General features: G+C 36.7%; 1 protein-coding gene across 1 annotated transcript; it reads left to right on the top strand.

Annotated features, from left to right (window-relative positions):
* The first annotated feature begins 19,060 nt into the window (after positions 1-19,060).
* Positions 19,061-20,653, top strand: LOC149549265 (protein NODULATION SIGNALING PATHWAY 2-like). Its single transcript, XM_089794296.1, has one exon. The coding sequence runs from the start codon at positions 19,061-19,063 to the stop codon at positions 20,651-20,653; it is 1,593 nt and encodes a 530-aa protein (XP_089650422.1).
* The last annotated feature ends 2,382 nt before the right edge of the window (positions 20,654-23,035 follow it).

Below are 23,035 nucleotides of genomic sequence, written 5' to 3'. Positions count from 1 at the left end.
TGTAATTGCAGACTGATTATTTTGATGCCCTCTTCCTTTGCAGACACAAACTTATGAATGCATATTTATACAATCTGATTCAAACAAAAGTTCCAATTTTCAGTTGAATCACAGAATTGTGGAAGTCCACGACAGGAAATTAGGGAATCATTATAATTTAGCGTAGAAAATAGAAATCCTGTTTGAGATGATTGCATTGACAATGATCGGGCGAAAAGTCGAGATCTGGACATCCTCTGAGATGCGAATTTTGAATTTGCGAGGGAGAGTCTGAATTTTGTCCTGACTAATGTTTTCAGGATAATTTTCTGGTTGTATTAAGTAGTTTCCTTACATTGCACAGCTGTACGATTTGGTATTTGATTTTCATACAATTATTGGTCGGAGGAGCGATTAAAAATTAAAATAGCGTTTTGAACGGAACAGCTTGATATAAAATATACTCTTGTTTATTTATTTAAACAACGATATTTCTATATCTGTATGGATAAACTACAACGTGCTACTGATTCGTTTATTAAGTGGAACATATCACCATAAAATATACCTGTTCTATCTTTGCCTAGGACAACATGATATTTGCACAATCCCTATAAATAAATTACAGTCTTCTGCCTATACAGCGCGTACCGGGATTGATAATTAATATACAACTTTATCTAATCAAATAAAATATTATATGAATCTTATTAATTAAGAAGTTGTTAATCTTTGATTTTTTATTTATTTTCATTAATTAGTATTATTTAAATTTTACGTATATATTTTAATTGAAGAGGAGAAAAATGTATGACATTTTTTTCCATGTTTATTTTATTTATATTTATATTTATTATAATAAAATAAGACAATTATTTATATTTATATATAATATAATATAATATAATAATTGAATTTGCTTATTATTATATTCTAATAATGAAAGTGACATATTTATATTATTTTTAATTTAATTTTGTGTCTATATTGATAATGTCTTGATAATTAATAAATAGGAGACTTTCTCTACAAGAAGCCAAATTCTCATATTCTATCAAGGTTCAAATGTTATCTATAATATTTTCAGCCAATCTTAAGAAGACACATATGACTGCAATGAAAATAATATTTAGATATTTGAATGGAATTGAAGATTCCATGGTACAAGAAATAAGAAGATTTTGAGTTAAGAATCGACACTGATGTTGAGTGGGCAAGAAATGTGAAAACAAAAAGAGTACTAGTGGGGGAGATTTCTTTTTAGGAGAAGATTGGTTACATGGATAAGTAAGAAGCAAAGTTGTATCTCAAGTCCACTACTGAAGCTAAGTATGTAGTTGTTGCAATCAATTGTTCAAATATTGTATGGATCAAACAATTATTAGAAGGTATGGAAGAGGAAGTCACAAAACTTGTAACTATCTATTGTGACAATACTAGTTCTATTATTATATCAAAGAAATTGGTGTTGGATGTAAAGACAAAGCACATATCTATCAAATATCACTACTCGAGGTAGAAAGTTCAAGAAAAAAAGTCAAAATTGAGTATGTGAAGTCCAAGGAGAAGATAGAAGATATATTCACCAAGCTATTGCCTAAGGGTTCTTTCGAGTATCTAAGAGGTAAATTAGGGGTCCTTCCCTATCGAGTGCTCACTAAGTGAAGATGTGGGGTTGCATCAATTCATGGTTGATCAGAATATCTTTATGGAGTTGATGCATGAGTTCAGTCTTTGGGAATTATCCTAGAGTTGTGAAAATGTTTGCAATGAAGAAGATGTAATCAGTACATGAAAGGTACAAGGTATAACTACAAAGTTTTATGAGTTTCTCACTGAAGCTTATAGTTACCTTTGGCATTGTTGTCAAAGGGGGAGTGATGTAAAGAATGGTCAAAGCGGGATGAGTATGAAACAAGTTGTACAAAGGGGGTGATGATGTATTGAATGAGAGATGAATCAATCAAAGGGGGGAAGTATTGAATAGGAGATAATGCATATGAAACATGTTGAAAATGGGAGTAATGTAGAGAATCATGAAGTATATCCCAAGAGGGAGTTTTTGCAAACCAAGCAGAGAACCTTTTAAAGAGAAGAGATCATGAAGTTGTTGAGAACTTGATGACATTGGAGCTAAAGATGTTTGTTTGATGGTTTATTTCCTAATGTCTTAATGTAATAATGTCTTTCCATTAATGCCAAAGGGAGATATTGTTAGCCCCAAATGATAATGTTCAAGATAAGGGAGATAATGTATGTGAAAGAGTCATATTAGTTGGTATGTTATCATTGATGTCAAGCTTGAAATGGCAAGACATTATGCTAATTCGATAGAGTACCAAATCATTCGATTGATTAAGAGGATTTGAAGAAATTGGAATGGAAGAAAGTATTGATAAGCATGAGGAACTTGAATGGGCACTTGATGAGCTAGACTTTGACAATATAATGTTGATTTTATGTTTTACATGGTTTGATTAAGTGTAGAGATCTTGTGATAGGCTATCAGGATTTAACTGTGTGATTTTTGAGTCAAACTCATTGACCCATGTTTCATGAGTAGTGATTCAACACGAATCCATCTCTCATGAGAATAAATGGAACACTTAGCACTCATTGGATCTAGTTGATGCTCATAGGGGTGATGTAGAGATCTTGTATAAGCAAGTTATGAGGTCGTGAATTTAGAAGACAAAGGAATAGTAAGTTACACCGAGCTAGTCAGTTAGGTCGGTAAATGAAGGACTAGTGGTAATTGAGCTATTATGGTTGTCATCGAGCGTATGAAAAGTGAATAAAGAAAGAATTGTATTAACCGAGCAAGAAAGGTGTTAACTAAGTTTAGTATTGATCGACTGAGTGTAGTGTTAATCGAATAAGGAAAAGAAGAACAGTTTTGAGAAGATTCAATTGAAGACACACATTTGATGAAAACATAGATTAATTAAGAAGTTTCTAAGATAAGGATGAAGTTTCTTACAAGATCTATAGTTGGAGAAATTCAAAAAAGATCTAATGGAGATTTAATGATTTAAAATTAAAATCAAAAATTCAAGGAGAAAAGTGTGATACCTGAGTGTCTAGATTCAATTTATCCTAATTGGATGAAGATCAGATGATTGCAATTAAGCAAAAAAAAGTTCAAAATTTCATGAAGCAACAATAAGTTGTTTGTTTAAGGGATCAACGTCATATTCAATGTTGTTGATCAAGTTATTTGTGAAGAAGAAGATAGAAGGTAAAATTGAGCATGGTAGCATTATGAGATCTAGCAAATGAATTGTGTAGTTTATGTGTTTGTGAGTGGATCAACCAGAAGGTAGAAAGAGGAAGAAAATAGGAGAACAAATGAGAAAAATGGAGAATTAAAATAGAAGAGAAAAATGGAGATCTAAAATAGAAAAGGTAGTTACATTACTTATCAAATCATTTTATTGTTACTCTCCAATCACTTTACAAGAAAATCTCTTAACCTAGTGGACTTAACAACCTTATTTGTAAATCTATTTTTATGGTGGCACTCATTTGAATGTTTGTAAGTCCTTTAGAGAAAGGCACTCAAATTGAGGAGTGATAAGGTCTAGATTATCTTTGGTGAAAACCCCCTAATATTGTCACATTAAAAATGTGTATGTAACCTTTAACCAGGTTGGCTCCTAACAAAGCTCATATTAAAAGAGTGAAAATTTTGGGTTATCAACTCCTAGGTGGTTTTTCCCATAATAGGGTTTCCATGTTAAAATAATTGTGTCGAAATGTGTTGATATTGATTGTGTTGCATGTTCATTTCATGTTTATTGTTTCATGTTGCAAGTCAGAATATACATAAGGTTAATGAAGTTTACTCTAATACTTGGTATATAAAAGTTAAGAGATTTACTGCAAAGATTGAATTAGTTATTATTGTGACATTTTTTATGCATCGAGCTAGTGAATTAGAAGTTAAATTTGTTAATTCTCTGGAAAAAAATTTAAGGGCATGAGAGAACAAACAACTTTGTTAGAGTAATAAAGTATTTTCTTATTAATTTAATCATTCTGATTTAATTATTAAGTCACTTATTATCTCTATTTTACTTAACCTAAACATTAGACATATAATACTTATTTCTTGTATTAATTATGATAATGCATCCTAGGTTAGTTACTCTTTTGGGTTTTGATCCCCTTTTATGAGGATTGATCTCTCTTTGTAATTTACAACATTCAATACAATTGTGATTTCTCTTTTGTGCATCAAGAATGTCTCCTCTATTATGGATCTTTGAATTCAAGCCTCCACATCTTTTCTTCTCTCTTTCAATGACAGATGTTTGTATGCAAGTAATTCTTGGGAGTTGTGGGTTGAACTTTCCTCAACTTCAACAAGCTCATTGCCTAGGCTCACTTCTCAAAGGATGAAAGGTTAAGCCACCTTTACTTCAAGATAACATATCCAAGAAACATGAACTAACTAATTTACAACTTACTTGGCAAAACAGTTCCTTTGAAGTCCATTGGGAATGGTAGATTCCACTCATACCTCTTCTCAAAACATCTGACAATATCTTAGCTCTATTTCAACAATTCAACATCAAGGCTCTCATATATACTTATCATTTCGTACATCCCCTACCTTTACAAATGAAGAAAATAACTTTTCTTTACAAGAATAAAAAATATTCAATTAGGTCGGCCTATTGTGGAATCCCCAATGCATAATTAAATACATAGGACCATGTTAAAGCATGCACACCTTCTCAAGATAATTTTATACAATCATTATATTATGTGTTCCACACATTACAATATATATTTAACACTTGCCAATAATAATTAACACACCACAATGATCTAGTTGGCTACTAGTGAAATGTATCGTATGTTGCACATCAACCTTTCCAAAATTAACCAAATGACTCACAAATCTGAGCATTCACGTACAAACAAGTCTTCTAACAACCTCTATGCTCACCAACATTGATTCATGCTCATGATCAAGTTACAATTAAAAATTGCAACTACCTTTGGCATAATTCATTGTTCACTAGTTTTCTACCAGTCTTCATCAAATCATTTGTAACACGTCCATAATAGATCACATAAAGTACAAGGAACATAGGCATAGTTTCCACACTCCTTCAAAAACACAAATATAATCTCGCATATCCAAATCTACCAATCACCACCTGTACTAAACTAATCAATGATTTGAAACATACAAAATCTGAGTGTGTCTGCAACCATAGAACATATGTTTCAATTTCAATGATAGAACTTGTCATTAATAGATGTTTTCTACCTTCAAATCAACCATTTCAAGTGTCAAAAATCTTTCGTAATCCCAAAAATGGCTCCTAAGGGTTCCTACGAGCACTGGGGACCCATTAATACCCCTTAGGAAACATTAGGAAATATTGGCATACATTAGAACATATTTGTGTGTTCTATGATGATTAATGTGTTCTAAAGAATCTTAAGAGATCCTAATATGTCCTCAAGAGCCATAATTAGTCATAGGGAATTTTAGGACCACTTAGAATCCATCATAACCTCGTATGATACATTAGAACCACTTAGAACCCTAAAGTGTGTCTTACGATGAACCCTAAAGTGTGTCTTACGATGATTAATGCTCTCTCTCTCTCTCTCTCTCTCTCTCTCTCTCTCTCTCTCTCTCTCTCTCTCTCTCTCTCTCTCTCTCTCTCTCTCTCTCTCTCTCTCCCTCCCTCCCTCCCTCCCTCCCTCCCTCCTAACAAACATGTTAATTACCAAACTAACCACAAGATAAACAACACAATGAGTTACAATCAATATTTTACTATCAACCATTTTGAAAACAATGCATTGATTCCTGAAAATTTGGCTAATTCTAAAATTTCCTAAAAAAATTCTCAAAATCTAGAATCTTTATCTTTATCAAGTTGAAACCACTTTCAAACATCCTAAAAGTATATACATAAAATGTAACTTAAGTTTAAGAACTACTTAGATGTTACATTTCAGATATGGTCCTAGTGCTAAAATTGACTTTTCAAAGTGTTGGTTAATAGTTTCTCTCCCTTAATTCTTTGGTTTGTACCTTGACTCTTAAATGTCTAATGACTAGTGGAGAACAAAGAATTTAACAACAAAATGGGTCAGCCTAGCAATCTATCAAATACCCTTGAATTGAAAGGTACAACTCCCTTTAGGATTTGCAATGAAATTTGTTTTTTAAGTTTTCAAGGGCACACTCTTAACTAGATTGTTCAACACTTCAAATAACCTAGGCAATTTCAAAAATAGGGACTAACTCATAAAATGTAATCTATCCTAACTTAAATACAAATATGAAAACATGCAAGACTAGCTATGACAACAAGAGAGTAGAAGGAATGACAGAATGAGCAATTCTTGAATTGCTGACTTAACTGATATTTGACAATACCTGGATTGTCCCCTTTTAGCTACTTTATTAATCTAATTCTAGTCCTCTCATACAATTAACTAAACTACACATACGAACTATGTTGTATAACATAAAGAACATAATAATGCTTGTGCTGAAGAGAGTAAAGCTTACAATCCACTGAATGAAGGAAATAATACCAAGTTTACTTGCAATCATTCAATTTTCAATAATAGTACATTCATTCCAGATATTATACAGTAACTAAATGAACAATGAAATTAAAAGTAGACTCAAAGTCACACACAACAGTCCTAGCTACAAGGGTTCACCCACAAAAAATTTACTGATCTTTTTAACTTCTCAAAAAGTTACATATTTAGGCATCCTCATAATGGTCAATTAAATTTGATGATTACAGTGCAGAGCATCTCTGAACAGAATAAACTAAAAATAGGACATGATTGAATCATTGTCCATCACATAGACCAAGCTTACTGAGAGAATGCCATAAATGGCTACAAAAATAGAGAGAAGAGAAAAAATGACAAATGTCTGGAAGTATATCAAAGCATCATGCCTTCTTAGGAGTAACTGCCTTATCTCTATAAGCCTTCATTGCATCTATTACTTTGTCTATCTCCTCAACACCTGGGATGATGATATTGTCAACTCGAATCATCTAGTAGTTGTGCATCTCTATCAACTCATCCACTCTAGCAACCTTTGATTGGAACTTCTCCAATGCACGCCTTAAGATTGAATCAACTGATAAAGCTCTTGGATTTTTGACATCTAGAAATTGAGTGGATCAGAAGCTTCATCAACAAATGCCAGGAACCTGGTCTTCATCCTCTCAATATCTACTAATATGTCATTGACAAACACATAGGACTCTGTGTTTAGTATTTTCAAATATTCAAATAGCTTTTCTATGACATTATGCACCAGGTCATGCACATCCTTAAGCTCATTTGCAGATCTTGCAGAGCTTTCCACTATAAACTCCAAAGATTATTTCCAATGAAACAATGGCTCTTTATGAGTTTTAAGGATCCCATGGGAGATGGCAACATTGGTGTTCATATTGATCACTTCTTGTAATAGTTCCAATTGCTCTGTTAGTTTATTTGATGTGGTTTGCAAAGTAATTTGATGACAACAAGTTGCCTTCCTTAACCTGTGAGCATCTAATAGTAGACTTCCCAAATTCTCAATGAGTAGGGGACCTTGTGCCTTCATCGGATCAACCCATGCTTGACCAATTTTTCCAAATTGCCTCTCTTGTTGCAGCCTCAAAAGCAAGTCCTTATTCTCCTCTGCATTCAGGTCGAATGTGCTTGTTGAGGTACTCCCACGTGTAGACCTAATGTAGTCGATTAATTACTTATTTGAGGTCTTTAGCACCTCTTTCTCCACCCTCAATTCTTCTAGCATGTCCTCAATCTTTTCATTAGTAGGCTTCCATATATTTACCATGGAATCATGAAAAGGGATACCAAGATCCACCATCCTAATCTAGAAGTCATTTGCAATGAGCTCATGGAACTTGCCCTCCTTTTGAGGCTCTTCTATCTCCATCAGCATGTGGATAGTAGAAGGATCAATAGCCAATGTTGTTATGGAATATTGCTTCTTTATCTTCTTCGATGGTCGCTGAGAAGAAGTTGCATGTGTGATAAGGTCCTTTGATGGGGTGACTTCTTCATATCTTTGCTTCTTTCGATCAATGGTCTCTTCCAACCATAACTTGGTTGAAAGGACATTGATTGCAGATTGCAGGGCAGTAGGGTCAAAGCACTTCCTTGCCACTAGGGGAGTTTTCTTACTTTGAGAAACAAGGGGGAAGGAAGTGACTTTGGTTACTGAGAGGGCCAAAGTATCCCCTTGTTGTGATGTATCTTGTTCCAGACCATTCATGTGGTTAGTGTCACCATCCAAATTGATGAGTTGAATAGGGGAGGCAGGATTAGCTACTGACTTCTCTTGTTCATTATCCTTCTCCTTGTCCTCTTCCTTTTCCCAACTTTTCCCATATCCAAAAGAGACCCACCTCCAAAAGTATGAGTGATTGGTACATTCTTGTCTAGAGACAGGTCTCCACCTTGGCCAATAGATTGGGTTGGGCCTATAGATGTTGAAGTAGCGATCGTAGTGGTAGTCATTTCAGTTGATTGGGTAGCTCCAAAAGATACTCCACTAGTAGAGCCAATGCTTCCCATTATTTTCTTTCTTGCTCGAGTCCACTCTACCCACTTGTCTATCCTCTTGATGATTATGTGCATCAGAACCTATCAATGACAGGACCTACAAGCAGGGTAGACATAATGGGAGTGCCTTTAATCTACTCAGGATGAGGGATGCATATAGGAGCCATTATCTATAAGATTAGAAACATCAATATAGTCATTATATAATTTAACTTTGTCAATTGTCAATTGTGACCAAAACTTCTCCCAGGTTTCATACTCATTAAGACATCCAACCCAAAAATATTCAATGTCTAGAATGTATCTGTAGGTGTATCCTAGCTTCAAATGATCCCTCACGAAGTTTATCGGGTCATACTAAGGCATGACTGCCTCATAATCAATCAATTTGATTTTACTTTCAAAACTCTTAAATAGATTTCGAGGATCAGATCTAGAGGCACAAGAATAGGGTCCAACCACTATGGGGAAGGAAATCTCAGCTATCTTCTTCACATTTGAACACAAGGTGTTAACTTCAAGAATTTTCCAACACAATTTGACAAGAACAACCTTGTCTCTGGGTATCGAGGAAGTCTTTTGGGAAATCTGTCAAAAGCACCTATTCGTAGGTAGGAGAAGCTCAAAAATTGGATTAAAAAGCATCCAAACTGGCTTATAGCCAAATTTTCTTCTAGTGAAAATCTTCTCTTAGGGTAGCCCTACAATTCCCAGCTCAATCGCATTGTGAAGGCATCATTGGTTGTTGCATACTCCTCATAGCTCCTCTACAACTGAAGGCATAGGTAGATCTCATACACCTTTGTGTTTTCATCATAGTCTTCAGTTCTGGGAAGACCCATCCATAGGTGATGTAGTAGCCAAGGCATAGATTAAGTACGAAGACATGTAAAACTTGTTGAATCCCCTAGTTGAATTCAACCATGAGGCAAGCTCATTGCATATGACTTCGACCCAATCAATTTATAGACCTTTGACACAAATGGCTTGCACTAGGAAGAAGTGGTGCTCAATCAATTTTAGAATTCCCTCTTTGCCTTTTAATCTAAGTAGCAAATCCAGGATGTCTACGATCTCCCTTTTTAAATTGGTTCTGAATAGGGTCTTTGACATCTTGCTCTTCTTTGAGCAAAGCAGTTGGAACCAGGTCCTCTGCATATCCTCCCTTTTCAAGGTCTTCTTGTTGAACATGGATGCAGAGGAGTCGAAGTCAATGTCACAATATTCCTCCTTCATGAGCACACCGAATGCAGACTGCATTAAAGCCTTGTTGATCAAGAGGAGGACAGACTAGTCAAGAAGTAGAATTTGCTTCATCTTTGGATCATGTCTCTCTATGCACTCCCCTAGTAGCTCTGGAGCTTTTACAACCATGGGAAAACCAGCAGCTTCCACCAATCCGCTTTCTTTCAACTTATGAGTAATCGGGTGAATAGGTTGAGAGTTAAGTCTTCTGTGAAGATCACCTAAATCTTAAAACTTGAATGATGTATTTGTTAAATCTTTTAACTCACTCTCTAGTCCTATAAGCTTATCATAACCTATAGCTATGATTGTTATTTTCTATGATTGCAAATGATGCAATTCTCAATAAATAGTCATTTGAAATATTTGAAGAAACAAATTTGAGGCAATTATGATGAAATAGATGCAGAAATCTGAATGTTGGTGCCACACGAATGAAATTAAGTTCAACCAGCGATCATAATAGCAGGATTTGCAATAAATCTCATGATCAATGGCTATTTAAAACTTTTCATTTCCATGCACATAATAATTCATAATCCCGAAAGCCTTGTTTCTTTACTTTAAAAAGCTACTTACCAAAACGAGGGATTTAGCTTAGCGAAAAACACCTTGTTTCCTAGAGAATCCAGAATGAAGATTTATTCAATAACTTAGTATGTGTGGGGGAGACAAAGCAGATCAACTTTTTCGTAAGCCCAGTTTTCCTTTGATTCAGAATTGTAATGCGTGGAATGATCTTTTAATATCTTGAGCACTTCATTCTTTCATTCTCTGCCCTAAGCACTTAACACTTGATTTGCTTTATGTTAGGATTGCACCTTTATATTTGACTTTGCCGGAAGCATCTATTGGGCATCTTTGAAGAATATTCGCACATTAAATTCTCTTGGCTTTCTATTTTCCAAGCCTTTAGAGAAGTGGTTTTTAACATTTCTTAGTGACAAAAAAGCCCTCTGAAAGTAGCATTTTTTGAAGAGAGGAAAAGTTCACGACATCTTCCCTTTGATCTTGATTTGATGGCTTCGAGGTGAGATTTCAAGTGTGGATCTTTCATTATAGGCTCAGAATAATTCCTTTTAGCACCATGCTTGTCCTACTTATACATAAAGACTTGGAATTGGGCACTAGCCATTTTGGCTTTGAAAGCAAAACTAGATACTTATGTTTCCACCAGCAAACAACTGGAAACCCGCAGACCCATCTTTCTTCATAGAAATAGATTTCACCTCTGAAACTTGATTCGAGACCTTCCTGGCCTTGACTTACGCTTTCATGGATCTTTCCATAATGAAACAACCAAGTGTACTGCTCATTAACATCATTGTGATTTCTTTGCTCAGATACATGCTCAATGAACTCCGCCAAGGGGAAAACCACCCCAATTGTTCAAAATCCGCAGGAAATGGAATACTGGTACAAGATGGTAGTTTGAAACAATTGGAGAACTTACTTCTCATCAGGAAGATACTTGAAACAATCCCAGGAACACCTAAATCACATAAAGCCCGAATGCATTAAAATAATAAGGAAATTCATGGAGGGATAGGTAAAAGACAAAGCAAAGGCTACCTGGAAAAGATGCAAGATGGGAGCTTTGGTAATTTGATGAGAAGTAAGTCACCTAAAGACTACTTTGACATGCAAACTTGGACGAAAACTCAACGATACCAACAACTATAACTGACAAAGGAAAAACTGAAAGTTGGCAACACAAAGCCTCTTGGTTTTTTAGCGTGTGCCCTATTTAGAAAATATTTTGGCATGCTTTTATTCAATAATTTTCCTATTCTGACATGCACAGACTATAGCATGTATGTGTTATTGCATACACACACTATATTTTGAATTATCCAAGCTTAGCCTAGCCATAGTGTGTGTGCACTATAGCACATCCACACTATGGCTTTGGTGAGACCAAAAAGGAATTTGACACATTTTTGGGTCCCCCATCTTTGTGCATGCACCCACTTTCATTTCAGAATTGGAAAAAATAATGTGAAAAGTTTGCTTAAGAAATTGTTCCTTATACACATTTTATTACTATTGACAACTAAAAAATTTTAAATAATTATAATAATATTAACCTTGAGATTAATACTAATAAAGACTAATGCCAAATTTGTATAAAATAAGACAAATTGAACTATATATACATCAAAATAAAAAATAAATATTTATTTTAACATAATTATCTTAAATACACCTCCCTAAAAAAATGTTACAAATATCAATAACTATTTTATTTATCTTAAAATTATTTTATTTTATTATAAATTATATATACAAAGTTAATTTACTTTTATTTTATATATATATATTCATATTTGTATTTAAAATGTAAACTTTTTATCATTATTTCTAAAATGTTAATAATTAAAATTATAAAATGTTATCATTTAAGGGAAATGATGATCTTTGAGGTTTCCTTGTGAAAATTTTGTTGGAAGCGATGAGAAGTGCTGGCTGTCGGCTAGGCTAGGGCTCTATCCCTAGCCTGTGATTGTTGTTTGATTTTTACTGATATTTCTCCTTGTTCTGTTTGGATTGCCGGCTGTTGGACAAAGTTTGCGTGGGTTTTGGTTTTTCGAAATCTTTTGCAGTCAATTTTGGATTAGGATTTTTATTGTTTGCATGGCAGGGCCTGGGATTTCTTCTGCGTTGGTGAGAACAAATGGTTCTTCTCCAACTATGCATGCAATGAGATCAGAATCATTTTATTCAGGGGAGAACTCCAAGTTGAAAAAAGTTAATGGTTGTTTTCTACATAGCCATGATCGTCATGTTTTGATTATTCCTCCAACGGCTGTAATGGAGGACATTGAATATTGGACCAAGCATACTTTGATATGCAAATTTCTTGGAATCCAAATTTCCCTATCCACTCTTAAGGCATGGATCCACCACTCATGGCAGGTGGAAGGCGATATGGAGATTATGTTGGCAGGGAATAGCTATTTTTTTGTTGTATTCTCTTGCATGTCTGATCATGATCATGTTTTTGAAGGAGGCCCTTATTTCTACAACCATGTGGGGTTATTTGTCAAACCCTGGAATTCAAGATTTAATTCTACTAAGGATCTCCCTTCAATGGTGCCAATTTGGGTTCGCTTGCCTCGCCTTCCCTGGAATTTTGGCGTGAAGACATCCTTGGGAAAATTGTTGCTTTGTTGGGAAAGTCGACTACGATTGCACATCAATCCCTCAATAAAAAGGTTATTTCTTATGCTAGAATTTGTGTTGAAAATAATTTGAATAACCCATTACTAGATTCTTTGGAAATTTGTCTTGGGGCTTCTTCCTGGGTACAGCAGTTAGATTATGAATCCCTCCCTTTCCGCTATCGGATTTGTCACGAGTATGGTCATTTACAGCGTCAGTGCCCCCGTAACTTGACTTTCAAAGGAGTGGATGGTTCAACGGCCGGTAATGCTAGTGGTTTGGCAGATACTACAGGGAAAGGACAATCTCAGATGGCTAATACTACCAAGGGGAAGAATCTGCAAGATACTTTAGGAAAGGGTAAGGCTCAAATGCAGGATAAGGATGGATTTACCCCTGCTCACTCGCAAGCTAAGGGGCATGGTCAGAAGAGGCCTTTGAAAGAAAGAATATCTTATTCGGGTTTTAATCGCTTTGAGGTGCTGGATAGTATGGTTCTAGAGGAGGGTATTCCTCCTCCTATCTCTTCTGACCCAGTTTGCCCAGATGAAGGATTTGTTCCTAATGATGCTTGTGGGGCATCCCAAGTTGTGGTATATCAGAACTGTGAGGTCCCTATAGCTCCTATGTTAGAGATTCTGGTGACACCTGGGGTGTTGGAGGATAATGATGTTGTTCTGGCTGACTTGGTTAAGGATGTGCTACCATCAGGTAAGGGTAAGGGATCTCCTCTCCCCTTGGGGTTGATGCATAGACCCTTTAAGCGGGTTTCTTCTACTCCCCCTCTAAGGAGTGGGCGCAAAATAGACCAAGTAAGATTAAACTCAGAGGAGATATATTGGTTGATTCTGGGTCAGTGAAACCTTTGGATGTTCATTTTCCCCATTCTGCTCAATGATGATTATTCTCTCATGGAATGTTAGGGGGTTGAATAACATCCCTAGACAAAAGGCTATTCAAAATTTGGTGGTTGATCATTGTCCTGATGTTTTTTGTATCCAAGAGACTAAGCTCTTTGTGGAGTCTATGGCCCAATATGCCTCTAGTATTTGGTCTCATGGCCAATACCAGTGTGTCGGGGCTATGGGCAGTGCTGGTGGTTTAGCTATCTTTTGGGATCCATGAAAAATTTCTCCCCTTGGCTGGGTGTCTTCTTGCTCAGCTCTCTCTATGGTGGCTTCTGCTTTAGACTCAGGAGAGGTAATCATGGTTACTAATGTGTATGCACCTGTTGATCTTTTGGGAAAGGAGGAACTTTGGAGGCATATTCATTATGTTAGAAATTGTCACCCTTATCATCCTTGGGTGTTAGTAGGGGACTTCAATTCAGTTTTATGTTTGGAGGAAAAGCATGGTGGTTTGGCTAGACTGGGGCCTTCTTATGCTCTTCTTCGGCAACACATATCTCTTTTGCATCTCTCTAATGTTAAGCCTTCTAATGGTCTCTATACTTGGAATAATCGAAGGACTAGGGTTGATGCTATCTCAGAACATCTAGACAAATTTCTTGTTTCTTGCTTCGAGTTAGTGGCACCCTTACTCTCTCTTCGAAAATCCTTGATTGGAGGGGTTCTTATCATTAGCCAATCAAATTTTCTACTATTGGGGCTTGTATTCCAAAGCGTTCTCCTTTTAAGTTATAGTTGATGTGGCTCCATGACTCCTCTCTTCGTGATTTTGTTTTATGTTGGTGGAAAGATGGCGCTCCTGCATATGGTATTGCTATATTCTCATTTTCTAAAAGGCTTCAATATGTTAAAAGGCAGCTCAGGATAAGGAATAGACAATGTTTTGGGAACCTTCACTCTATGAAGAAGCTTGCTCAAGAAGATCTTGATGTCATCACAAGGGAGATTAGAGATCGAGGTTTCTCGGAGGATCTTGAAAGGGTTGAATCCCTTGCTTCTAGAGCTCTAGAAGAATGGGAACTTCGAGAGAAAATATTTTGGAAGCAAAAGGCTAGAGTTGATTAGCTCCAGGAAGGTGATCGAAACACTGCCTTTTTCCATAAAACAATGCAATCTCGCCGAAATCAGAGCAATATCTCTTCTTTGGTTAATTCTCAAGGTATCCAACTAACTTCCTTGCCAGCTTTGTTCTAGGAGGCTACTCGGTACTTTTCTACCCTCTTCTCTGAGTACTCTCCTCCTGCTGATAATGAAGAAAATATTATTTGTCTTGTATTCCTTCCCTTATCGCTCAGGAAATGAATGATTATCTCATGCATCCAATATCTTTGGAAGAACTGGAGGAGGTGGTCTTTGGCATGCCTAAGGGGAAGGCTGCTGGTCCTAATGGCTTTCCAATTGAGTTCTTTCAGGAATTTTGGGACATCATTAATCATGATTTGTTGGAGGTGGTTAAAGAATCCTATTCTAGCAAGCAGATGTTTCAGGCTTTGAATTCTACTTTCTTGACTCTTATTCCTAAGAGAGAGGGTGTTAACCAATTGGAGTTTTTTAGACCAATTGCCTTATGTAATGTGGTTTACAAAGTTATTACTAAGTTGATTGTTGTGAGAATTAAAAAGTGGCTTCCCATTATTATCTCAGAAGAACAAGGTGGTTTTTTTGCCGGAAGACAAATTTTGGATGGGATGGTTATTGCTACTAAGGTTATTCACTCTATGGCTACTTCAAGGGAGAGAGCAATGTTTGTTAAACTAGATATGGCTAAGGCCTACGATAGAGTTAAATGGAGTTTCCTAACGAGTATTCTTCTTTCTTTTGGATTTAGCTCTGACTGGGTGAGTTGAACTATGAGTTGTGTTACTTCTGCCTCTTTTTCTATTCTTCTTAATGGTCAACCTTCTCAGCTATTTGGTGCCTCTAAAGGCCTCCGCTAGGGTGACCCTCTCTCCCCATATCTATTCATCATCATGGCTAAGGTCTTGGGTAGATTCATTAAGTATCAAGTGTCCCAAAATTCTATTTAGGGGTGGCGGTGGGGTAATGGTTTGCCTTCTCTTTCCCATCTTCAATTTGTTGATGATTTTTCTCTTGCAGGTCTTGCTAGGATCAAGGAAGCTGAAGCCTTTCGACATACTTTGGACATTTATTTGGTAGCTTCAGGCCAGAAAGTTAATGAGCACAAATCTTCCATTTACTTTTTTAACACTCCTGATTCTATTCAGCAAAGGATTGTTGGTATCCTGCGGTTTCAGATTGGGTCACTTCCTTTGACTTATCTTGGCATTTCTATTGCTGTTTCTAGGCAGCCACATCTCTTCTAGCAAAATTTGATTACCAAGCTTCAGGATAAGGTAAATCATTGGACTCATAGATGGTTTTCTATTGTTGCTCGGGCTACTCTTCTTCAATCTATTATCCAAGCTCTTCCTACTTATAGTTCAAGCATGGTTCAGGCTGCTCCTGTTTACTTTCTCAAGGAGTTTGATGCTCTTTCTCGGCAATTCCTTTGGAATGGTAATTTGCGTAGTACTAAATGGAGCTTGATTAGTTGGGAGATTTTTTGTAGGCCTAAAAAGGAGGGTGGTCTTGGTCTTCGATCAAGTCTCTTGAGTAGTCAAGCATTGGCTGCTAAACTTTATTGGTGATGGTGCTCTGGACAACATCAACTTTGGGCTCGTATTATCACTCATAAATATTTTCATGGTGTTGATCCTTGCTTTGTTTTTGCACTTCCTCTTGAAGGTCGTGGCTCAATGGTCTAGGATACTCTGAAGATAGGTGCGGTGTTAGTCAAGAGGGGTCTATTCTGGATATGTAAAGGAGGTTATGAGGCTTTGTTTTGGTTTGATGCTTGGGATGGATTCCCATCCATATTATCCATGTACCCTCATCTTCAGACTCTTTGTGACTCTTTTCATGCCGCTCGATTGGATAAAGTGGCTCATTACAAGACTCCTTATCAATTGGGACTTGTTGTTGGTTACAGATGGAAGCATTCTTCTGATTGGCCTCCTGGAGGCACAGACATGGATCGTCAGGAGCTTTCTCAAATGTTGGCCTCTAGAGAGTGTTCCTCTTTGCTAGGTCCAGATGTTTTGGCTTGGGGAGGTACCTTGTCTGGTAAATATCATGTCTTTGCTAGGTATCAAGAGATAACTAGATAATTATTTGGGGATGCTGAAGTCCCTTGGTGGAAGCAAGTTTGGAATAAAGTTTCTTGGTCCAAATGCAATTTTTTCATGTGGCTAGTGGTTCACAACCGCTGTCTTACGTGGGATAATCTTTGTAAACGTGGATTTCAAGGCCCCTCTTATTGTGTTTTGTGTGGTAATGGGGAGGAGTCTATCTCTCATCTGTTCTTCCATTGCTCCTATTCTATTCAGTTATGGCACCTTTGGTGGAGTGCTTGGGGTTGCTCTTGTAGGCATGCTTCCTCTTTGCCTGAGTTCTGGGCTCGCGTGGGAAATGCGCCCTCCAAGTCTTCTCCTCTCCATACTGCTTGGATTATTGGCCCATCGTTCATGCTTTGGCATATCTGGATGGAGAGGAATTGTCGAATATTCCAAGATGTTCGGCTTGGTGTTTTGCATCTTTGGTGGAAGATCTCACATTCTCTTCAGGAAACTATTCAAGTGATGTGTGAGCTAGATGGGGGTATGGATCCGGTTGATCTTGCTATATGCAATCGCCTCAATCTTCATCTTCAGGATGGGGTTGTAGCTCAAAGGTTTCCTTCTGTGTCCAAGTAGCTTCAGCATCAAAGGAAAGGTCGGGTGAATCGGGATGGGCATTGGACTCCTCCTCCCTGTGGAGTTCTGAAAAATTAACACTGATGGTTCTTCCCGAGGGAATCCTGGCCCTGCTAGTATTGGGGGAGTGGCTCATTGCAGTTCTGGTGATGTTAAATTCTTTTTCTCAGTTCATAAGGGTGATTACACTAACAATCTCATGGAAGCTCAGGCTATTTTATATGTTGTGGAACAGTGTTGCTTGCGAGGATGGAGTAAGATTATCTGTGAGTCTGATTCCCAAGTGGTGGTGAACTTGCTTTCCTCACAAGAGCTTGAAGATGTTAGTTGGCAGGTGGCCACTGTTGTTAATCAGATGATTCTCTTTTCTACCTCTTTTCAGTTCATTAGGTTCACTTATATTCTTCATGAATGGAACAGAGCTGCTGATTGTTTAGTCAAATGGGCTTCTAGTCATGATCCGGGTTGGAATATTATGGATAGGGGGCAACTTTCCTTTGAGATGGTGCAAGAATTTGATGATCTTGTTGCTCAAGATCGAGCTCCTTGTTGAGCTCTCCTTGTTGTATTTCTTTATCTTAATAAATTTTTACCCCTCTTTTTCCAAAAGAAATAATGATCTTTAAAATACTCACATTTTGGAGAAATAAATAAATTAAAAACACATTTTAAATACTTTATCATTAGTAACAATAAAATAATGATTACTAAAAAAGAGGCAGAAAGAATAAACATAATAAATAAATAGAAATATTCTCTCATAATTTTTTAATGAAAAATAGATACAAGGACACAATTTTAAAGAACATTATAATTAGAATAAATTGTGTAAATATCATATTATTTCAGGTCAATAAACAAATCATATTACATCTAGCCCAAGGTAAACGTTATAATTATATTCTATAGATTGTGCAAATAACAAATTGCGGTATCTAAATAAACAAGATTATAGTTTATATCAAGCTGTTCCGTTCAAAAGGCTATTTCTAATTTTAAATGTTCCTCACACCAATTTATCTTATTTATAAAAATCAATAACAAATAACATGTTGTGCAACGAAAGCAAACTACCCAATACGTGCATGGATTTACCAGGTCAAATATACGTGAAAAATACTGTATCTGGAAACTCTAGACTGGACAAATTTCAGATCCTCCCTCGCAATTTCAAAATCGCATCTGAGAAGATATTAAGATCTTGACTTTTGACCTGATCACCATGAAAGCAATCTTCTCCAACAGGATTCTATTTTCTACACTAAAATTATAATGATTAACACATTTCCTGCCGTGGACCTTCACAATTCTGTGTAACTACTAAAAATTCCTTAAATTTGGAACTTTCGCTTGAATCGGAGTAGTATAAATATGCATTCATAAGTTTGTGTCTGCAAAGGAAGACGAAAACAAAATCATCACTCTGCAATTACAATGGCATTGGAAGCCTATTCCTCCTGGAATTTCAATGAAGTAGACAATTTCTTCTCTGCTGCAACTCCAATGGATACCTGTTGGGAACCCTGGTCCAATTGCTCGATCAAAGAAATAAATCCGCTCGGAATATTCAATTCATTTACATACCCCGAATCCCCTTCCTCAGTCGCAATCGATCTTGACAACTGCAGTGAAATGCTGTTTTCTAAACCGGAAGCAATTATAACTCCATTCAATGAAAATTTATACGGTGAAAACGCTCTGTTTTGCCCTAATAAGAGCGATATTCTTTCGTCCATTACAGACCCTAATTTTCAGCATGCCGAGTGCTTAATTAATCCGTCGAGTCCTAATTTAATGAGAATCGAAGAAGCTCGTGTTCAATGTGAAGCTTCAGCCCCTCAGATTGTTCTTCCTTGCCACATTGGAGACGAAGCGGAGAAGACGAGAATTGTATTGAAGAATTTGCTGAAAGCTTGGGCCGAAGCGCTGGAGAGAGAAGCTTGGGATTTGGCAAAAGTTATTGAGAATCGGCTGCGGCGGAGGATGTCCCTGACAGGAAGCCACGAGGAAAGAATGGCGTACTATTGTCTTGATAATTTCAGAGACCAAGAGGCCTCTGAAAGCGCAGGGAGCAGATCATTGAAGGAGCTTTGTACACAGACCAGTAAGAGCGCCTTTCAGGCGCTCTGTCAGCTCTACCCTTACTCAAGATTTGCACATTTCACGGCAAATCAGGGCATTCTAGAGCATTTCGCCTCAAATAACGCAAAGCGAATCCACATTGTCGACTTTGATGTAGCAGAGGGCCTGCAATGGCCGCCATTAATGGAAGCCCTAGTGGCGGAAAGCCCTAAAACACTGGATCTGCTTCGCATTACGGCCGTTCTCTGGGACGATGACGTGGCGTCGGCATCAAAGACGGGTTCGAAACTCGCCGCCTACGCCGCTTCTGTGAGAATTCCCTTCCATTACGAACAAATCAGATTGGAAAACCTCAGAAACCACATATTCTCCGCCGCACAGCGGGAAGAACAGAGCAATGTTTCCATGGTTTTCAACCTGATGCTGAACCTGCCACATATGCGGTGCCAGCGAAGCAAGGCGCAGATTGTGGAGTTCATTTCGGTAGCACGTGGCGTGCGAGAGGCCTTCGTGGCGTGGGCATGTGCTGGCGTGGCAAGCGAATGGAAGGACTACGGAGGCCACCTCAGCGACACGATGGAGTATTTCAGTGCCATGGTGGAGTCCATGGAGGCCGGGCTGCCCGACGAGGGTTTGGCGAGGACTGTCATGGAAAACACTTTCTTGGCGCCCAAGATTTGCAGAGCGTTTTCTGGTGATGGAATGGAGACGAAGGAAAAAGAGAGAGAATTGATGGAATGCAGGGTGTGTGATCTGCCGGGAAAATGTGGATTTAGAGGGGAGGGGGCAGAGATAAGCGAAGAAAACATGGCGCAGGCGAGGGATATGTTGGCGTTTCACAAAGGATGGCATTACACGCTACAAAATTCAGACAATCAAATCATTCTCCAATGGCGGAATACACCTCTGGTTTGGGCTTCCACTTGGAGATCATACCCGTTTTAATCCATAACTAATTTAAAAATCACAAATATATATTTGTGCTAAATTTTTAATTAATCAGAAACACTCTCGAGGGTGCATTCTAATTCATCCAAAAACATTGTCCAACAAAAGTTTATAGAATATATGCAAACTTCAAAAGATGGGACATCCTACTCCCATATCATTAAAGAATTTATTTTCCTAAAATTTATTTATATTTATTTTAGATAAGCACAAGGTTAAATAAGGCTAAGCATTTTTTTAAATAATTAATTTAATATAATTAAGTAATTAAATTGGTAAGTTCTCACTTATAGGGATTCATGTTATTTTTAAACACCTAGTTAAACTTATTTATATATCTTTTTATTCTCTTTCCCTCTTCTTAAGGTCTCTTCATCTTTATGGACATCTAGTTTTCTCATTCCAACACCTTTTTAACCTATTCACATACCTTTATCTTCATTTTCCCTCCTCCCAATGTCTCTTCCTTCCTTCCCCACAATTTCAATATCCACATGTCTAGTTTTGTAATTCCCACCTCTCCCCTTTATTTATTATTCTCTCACCATCTCTATAATTTCATGACACCCCATATTTTTCATATATTCTTATCTACAATCCTTCCCATTTTATCCCTTCATTATCTTGCCCTTTATCTTCCTCTAACCTTTATCTTGTTCCCTATATTTCTCTTTCTCTAAGTTAGCTATATCTCTTTCCTTCCCTTGCTAATTCTTACCTCCTTTTGTCTTGCATTGACCTAACCTTGTATTTCCGTTGGTTCAATCGTTTATCCTTATCATTTATATCTCCTTTTATCCATAGTACCCTACTTTCCCTTTAGTTTGTTTCGTCTTCCCACCATAGTTACCATATTCTCCAGTACAATGATCTTCCTCCTTATCATAGTTTGTTTCTCAACTTATACTTGGCCTAACTTCCTCTTAGTCATATTAAGACAATAAGGTTTTTTGTATTTGATGATAAAATTATAATGATGTACATCTTGTATAGTTGAAATATGATGAACATCATTAGTTAACCATTCGCCATCAAGTTTTAAAATATTCTAAAATGGCCACAATTTTGAATATTATATAATGTATGCAGCACATTGTGCAAAACATTGTACCTTGTTATCATCTCCTCCAATAATCTAACATGTTTGATGCCTCTACTTGTGTTACTTCCTCGTTAGGTCCTCCATTTTTAGGCCCACTATTTGCCATACCACCAACCTATCATCATCCTACTCCATCTTAACTAAAAATTATTATACTTAGTTTTACATCTATATGTCCTCTTTTTCCACAACCTTAATTCCATATATTGTCATCTCTCAAGACACGAATCCATTTCCATTTCCTTAACATGTATAGCCATCACCCTTTCTAAATTTTCCTCCATTTTCTACCTACATGTATTTATCACACTTGATCCCCTTATTCACCTTCTTTTATCTTAGGTGGTATGATCCTTTGTCTTATTTGTATGGACTCGTACCTAAGTCAGCCACACCAAGGGGTAGATCGTCTTGGGGTAATATCATTGAAAATGTTCTAGGGTTGATCTAATCTAGTGTTTATCCTAAAAATATATGAGTTGTATCAGGTATTGATTGTGTTTGCACACTTTAAACTTGACATTGTCTAATTATAACATGTGAAAACTAAAAAATTAAGATAAAGGCATCATTTTGATTTTTATTTTCAATCACACTATTTGTAGGATTGGATTCTCTAATCGCTAGTGGATCTATTTCTTTCTAAGGGGGGAAATGTTGCTTATGGGTAACAAATCATGTTTCACGTTCATTCTTTCATCATTACACCTACTTCTTTATAGGGAGATTCATATCTTCATTTTTTCTCTCCTAGTGAGGGACATTTATTCTACTCATGTAACAAAAGAAACCTCTTTGTGATGTAGGAGCATCTTGCATCACAAAAATGAGTGTGATCAAAAAACAAAAAAAAAATTGGAGGAGAGAGAAAGTGATAAAAATAGAAAGAAAAATAAATAAATAAATAGGAATTTTTATTTTCAAGGTGCATAGGTGTCACAAATAGAAAAAATAAGAAAAATAGTTGTCATTCCATTAATCGAGGTGTGTAGGTGGCATCTTAGGAGTTTGTGGAAAGTTCCTTAAATCATTCATTTAATATTTGTTGTGATCCACAATGGAAATGTAATTTTCTAATTGGGCCACATGGTGGTGCTTAGTTGTATTTGGGTGGGAATTTAATATTTATTTTTAAGGTAGTTGTATTTACCTTTTATCGCACATTGGTTGTGTTTGTAATGTCTTGGGTTGGAAGTGCCTATTTAAGCAAGGCTTATTATCATTTGTAATCAAGTTTGGGAAGTAGAAGTCTTCAATTGTAATTTCTTGTAGAAGCT

The sequence above is a fragment of the Cupressus sempervirens genome, chromosome 7, assembly GCF_028749045.1.
Source record: "Cupressus sempervirens isolate cs-2001-9-10 chromosome 7, ASM2874904v1, whole genome shotgun sequence".
Lineage (NCBI taxonomy): Eukaryota > Viridiplantae > Streptophyta > Pinopsida > Cupressales > Cupressaceae > Cupressus > Cupressus sempervirens.
Note: the sequence above shows the minus strand (reverse complement) of the source record. Positions and strands in the feature narration are given on the sequence as shown.

Excerpts from the sequence above, each read along its gene's own strand:
- LOC149549265 (XM_089794296.1), top strand. The coding sequence starts at position 19,061 with ATGGCATTGGAAGCCTATTCCTCCTGGAATTTCAATGAAGTAGACAAT.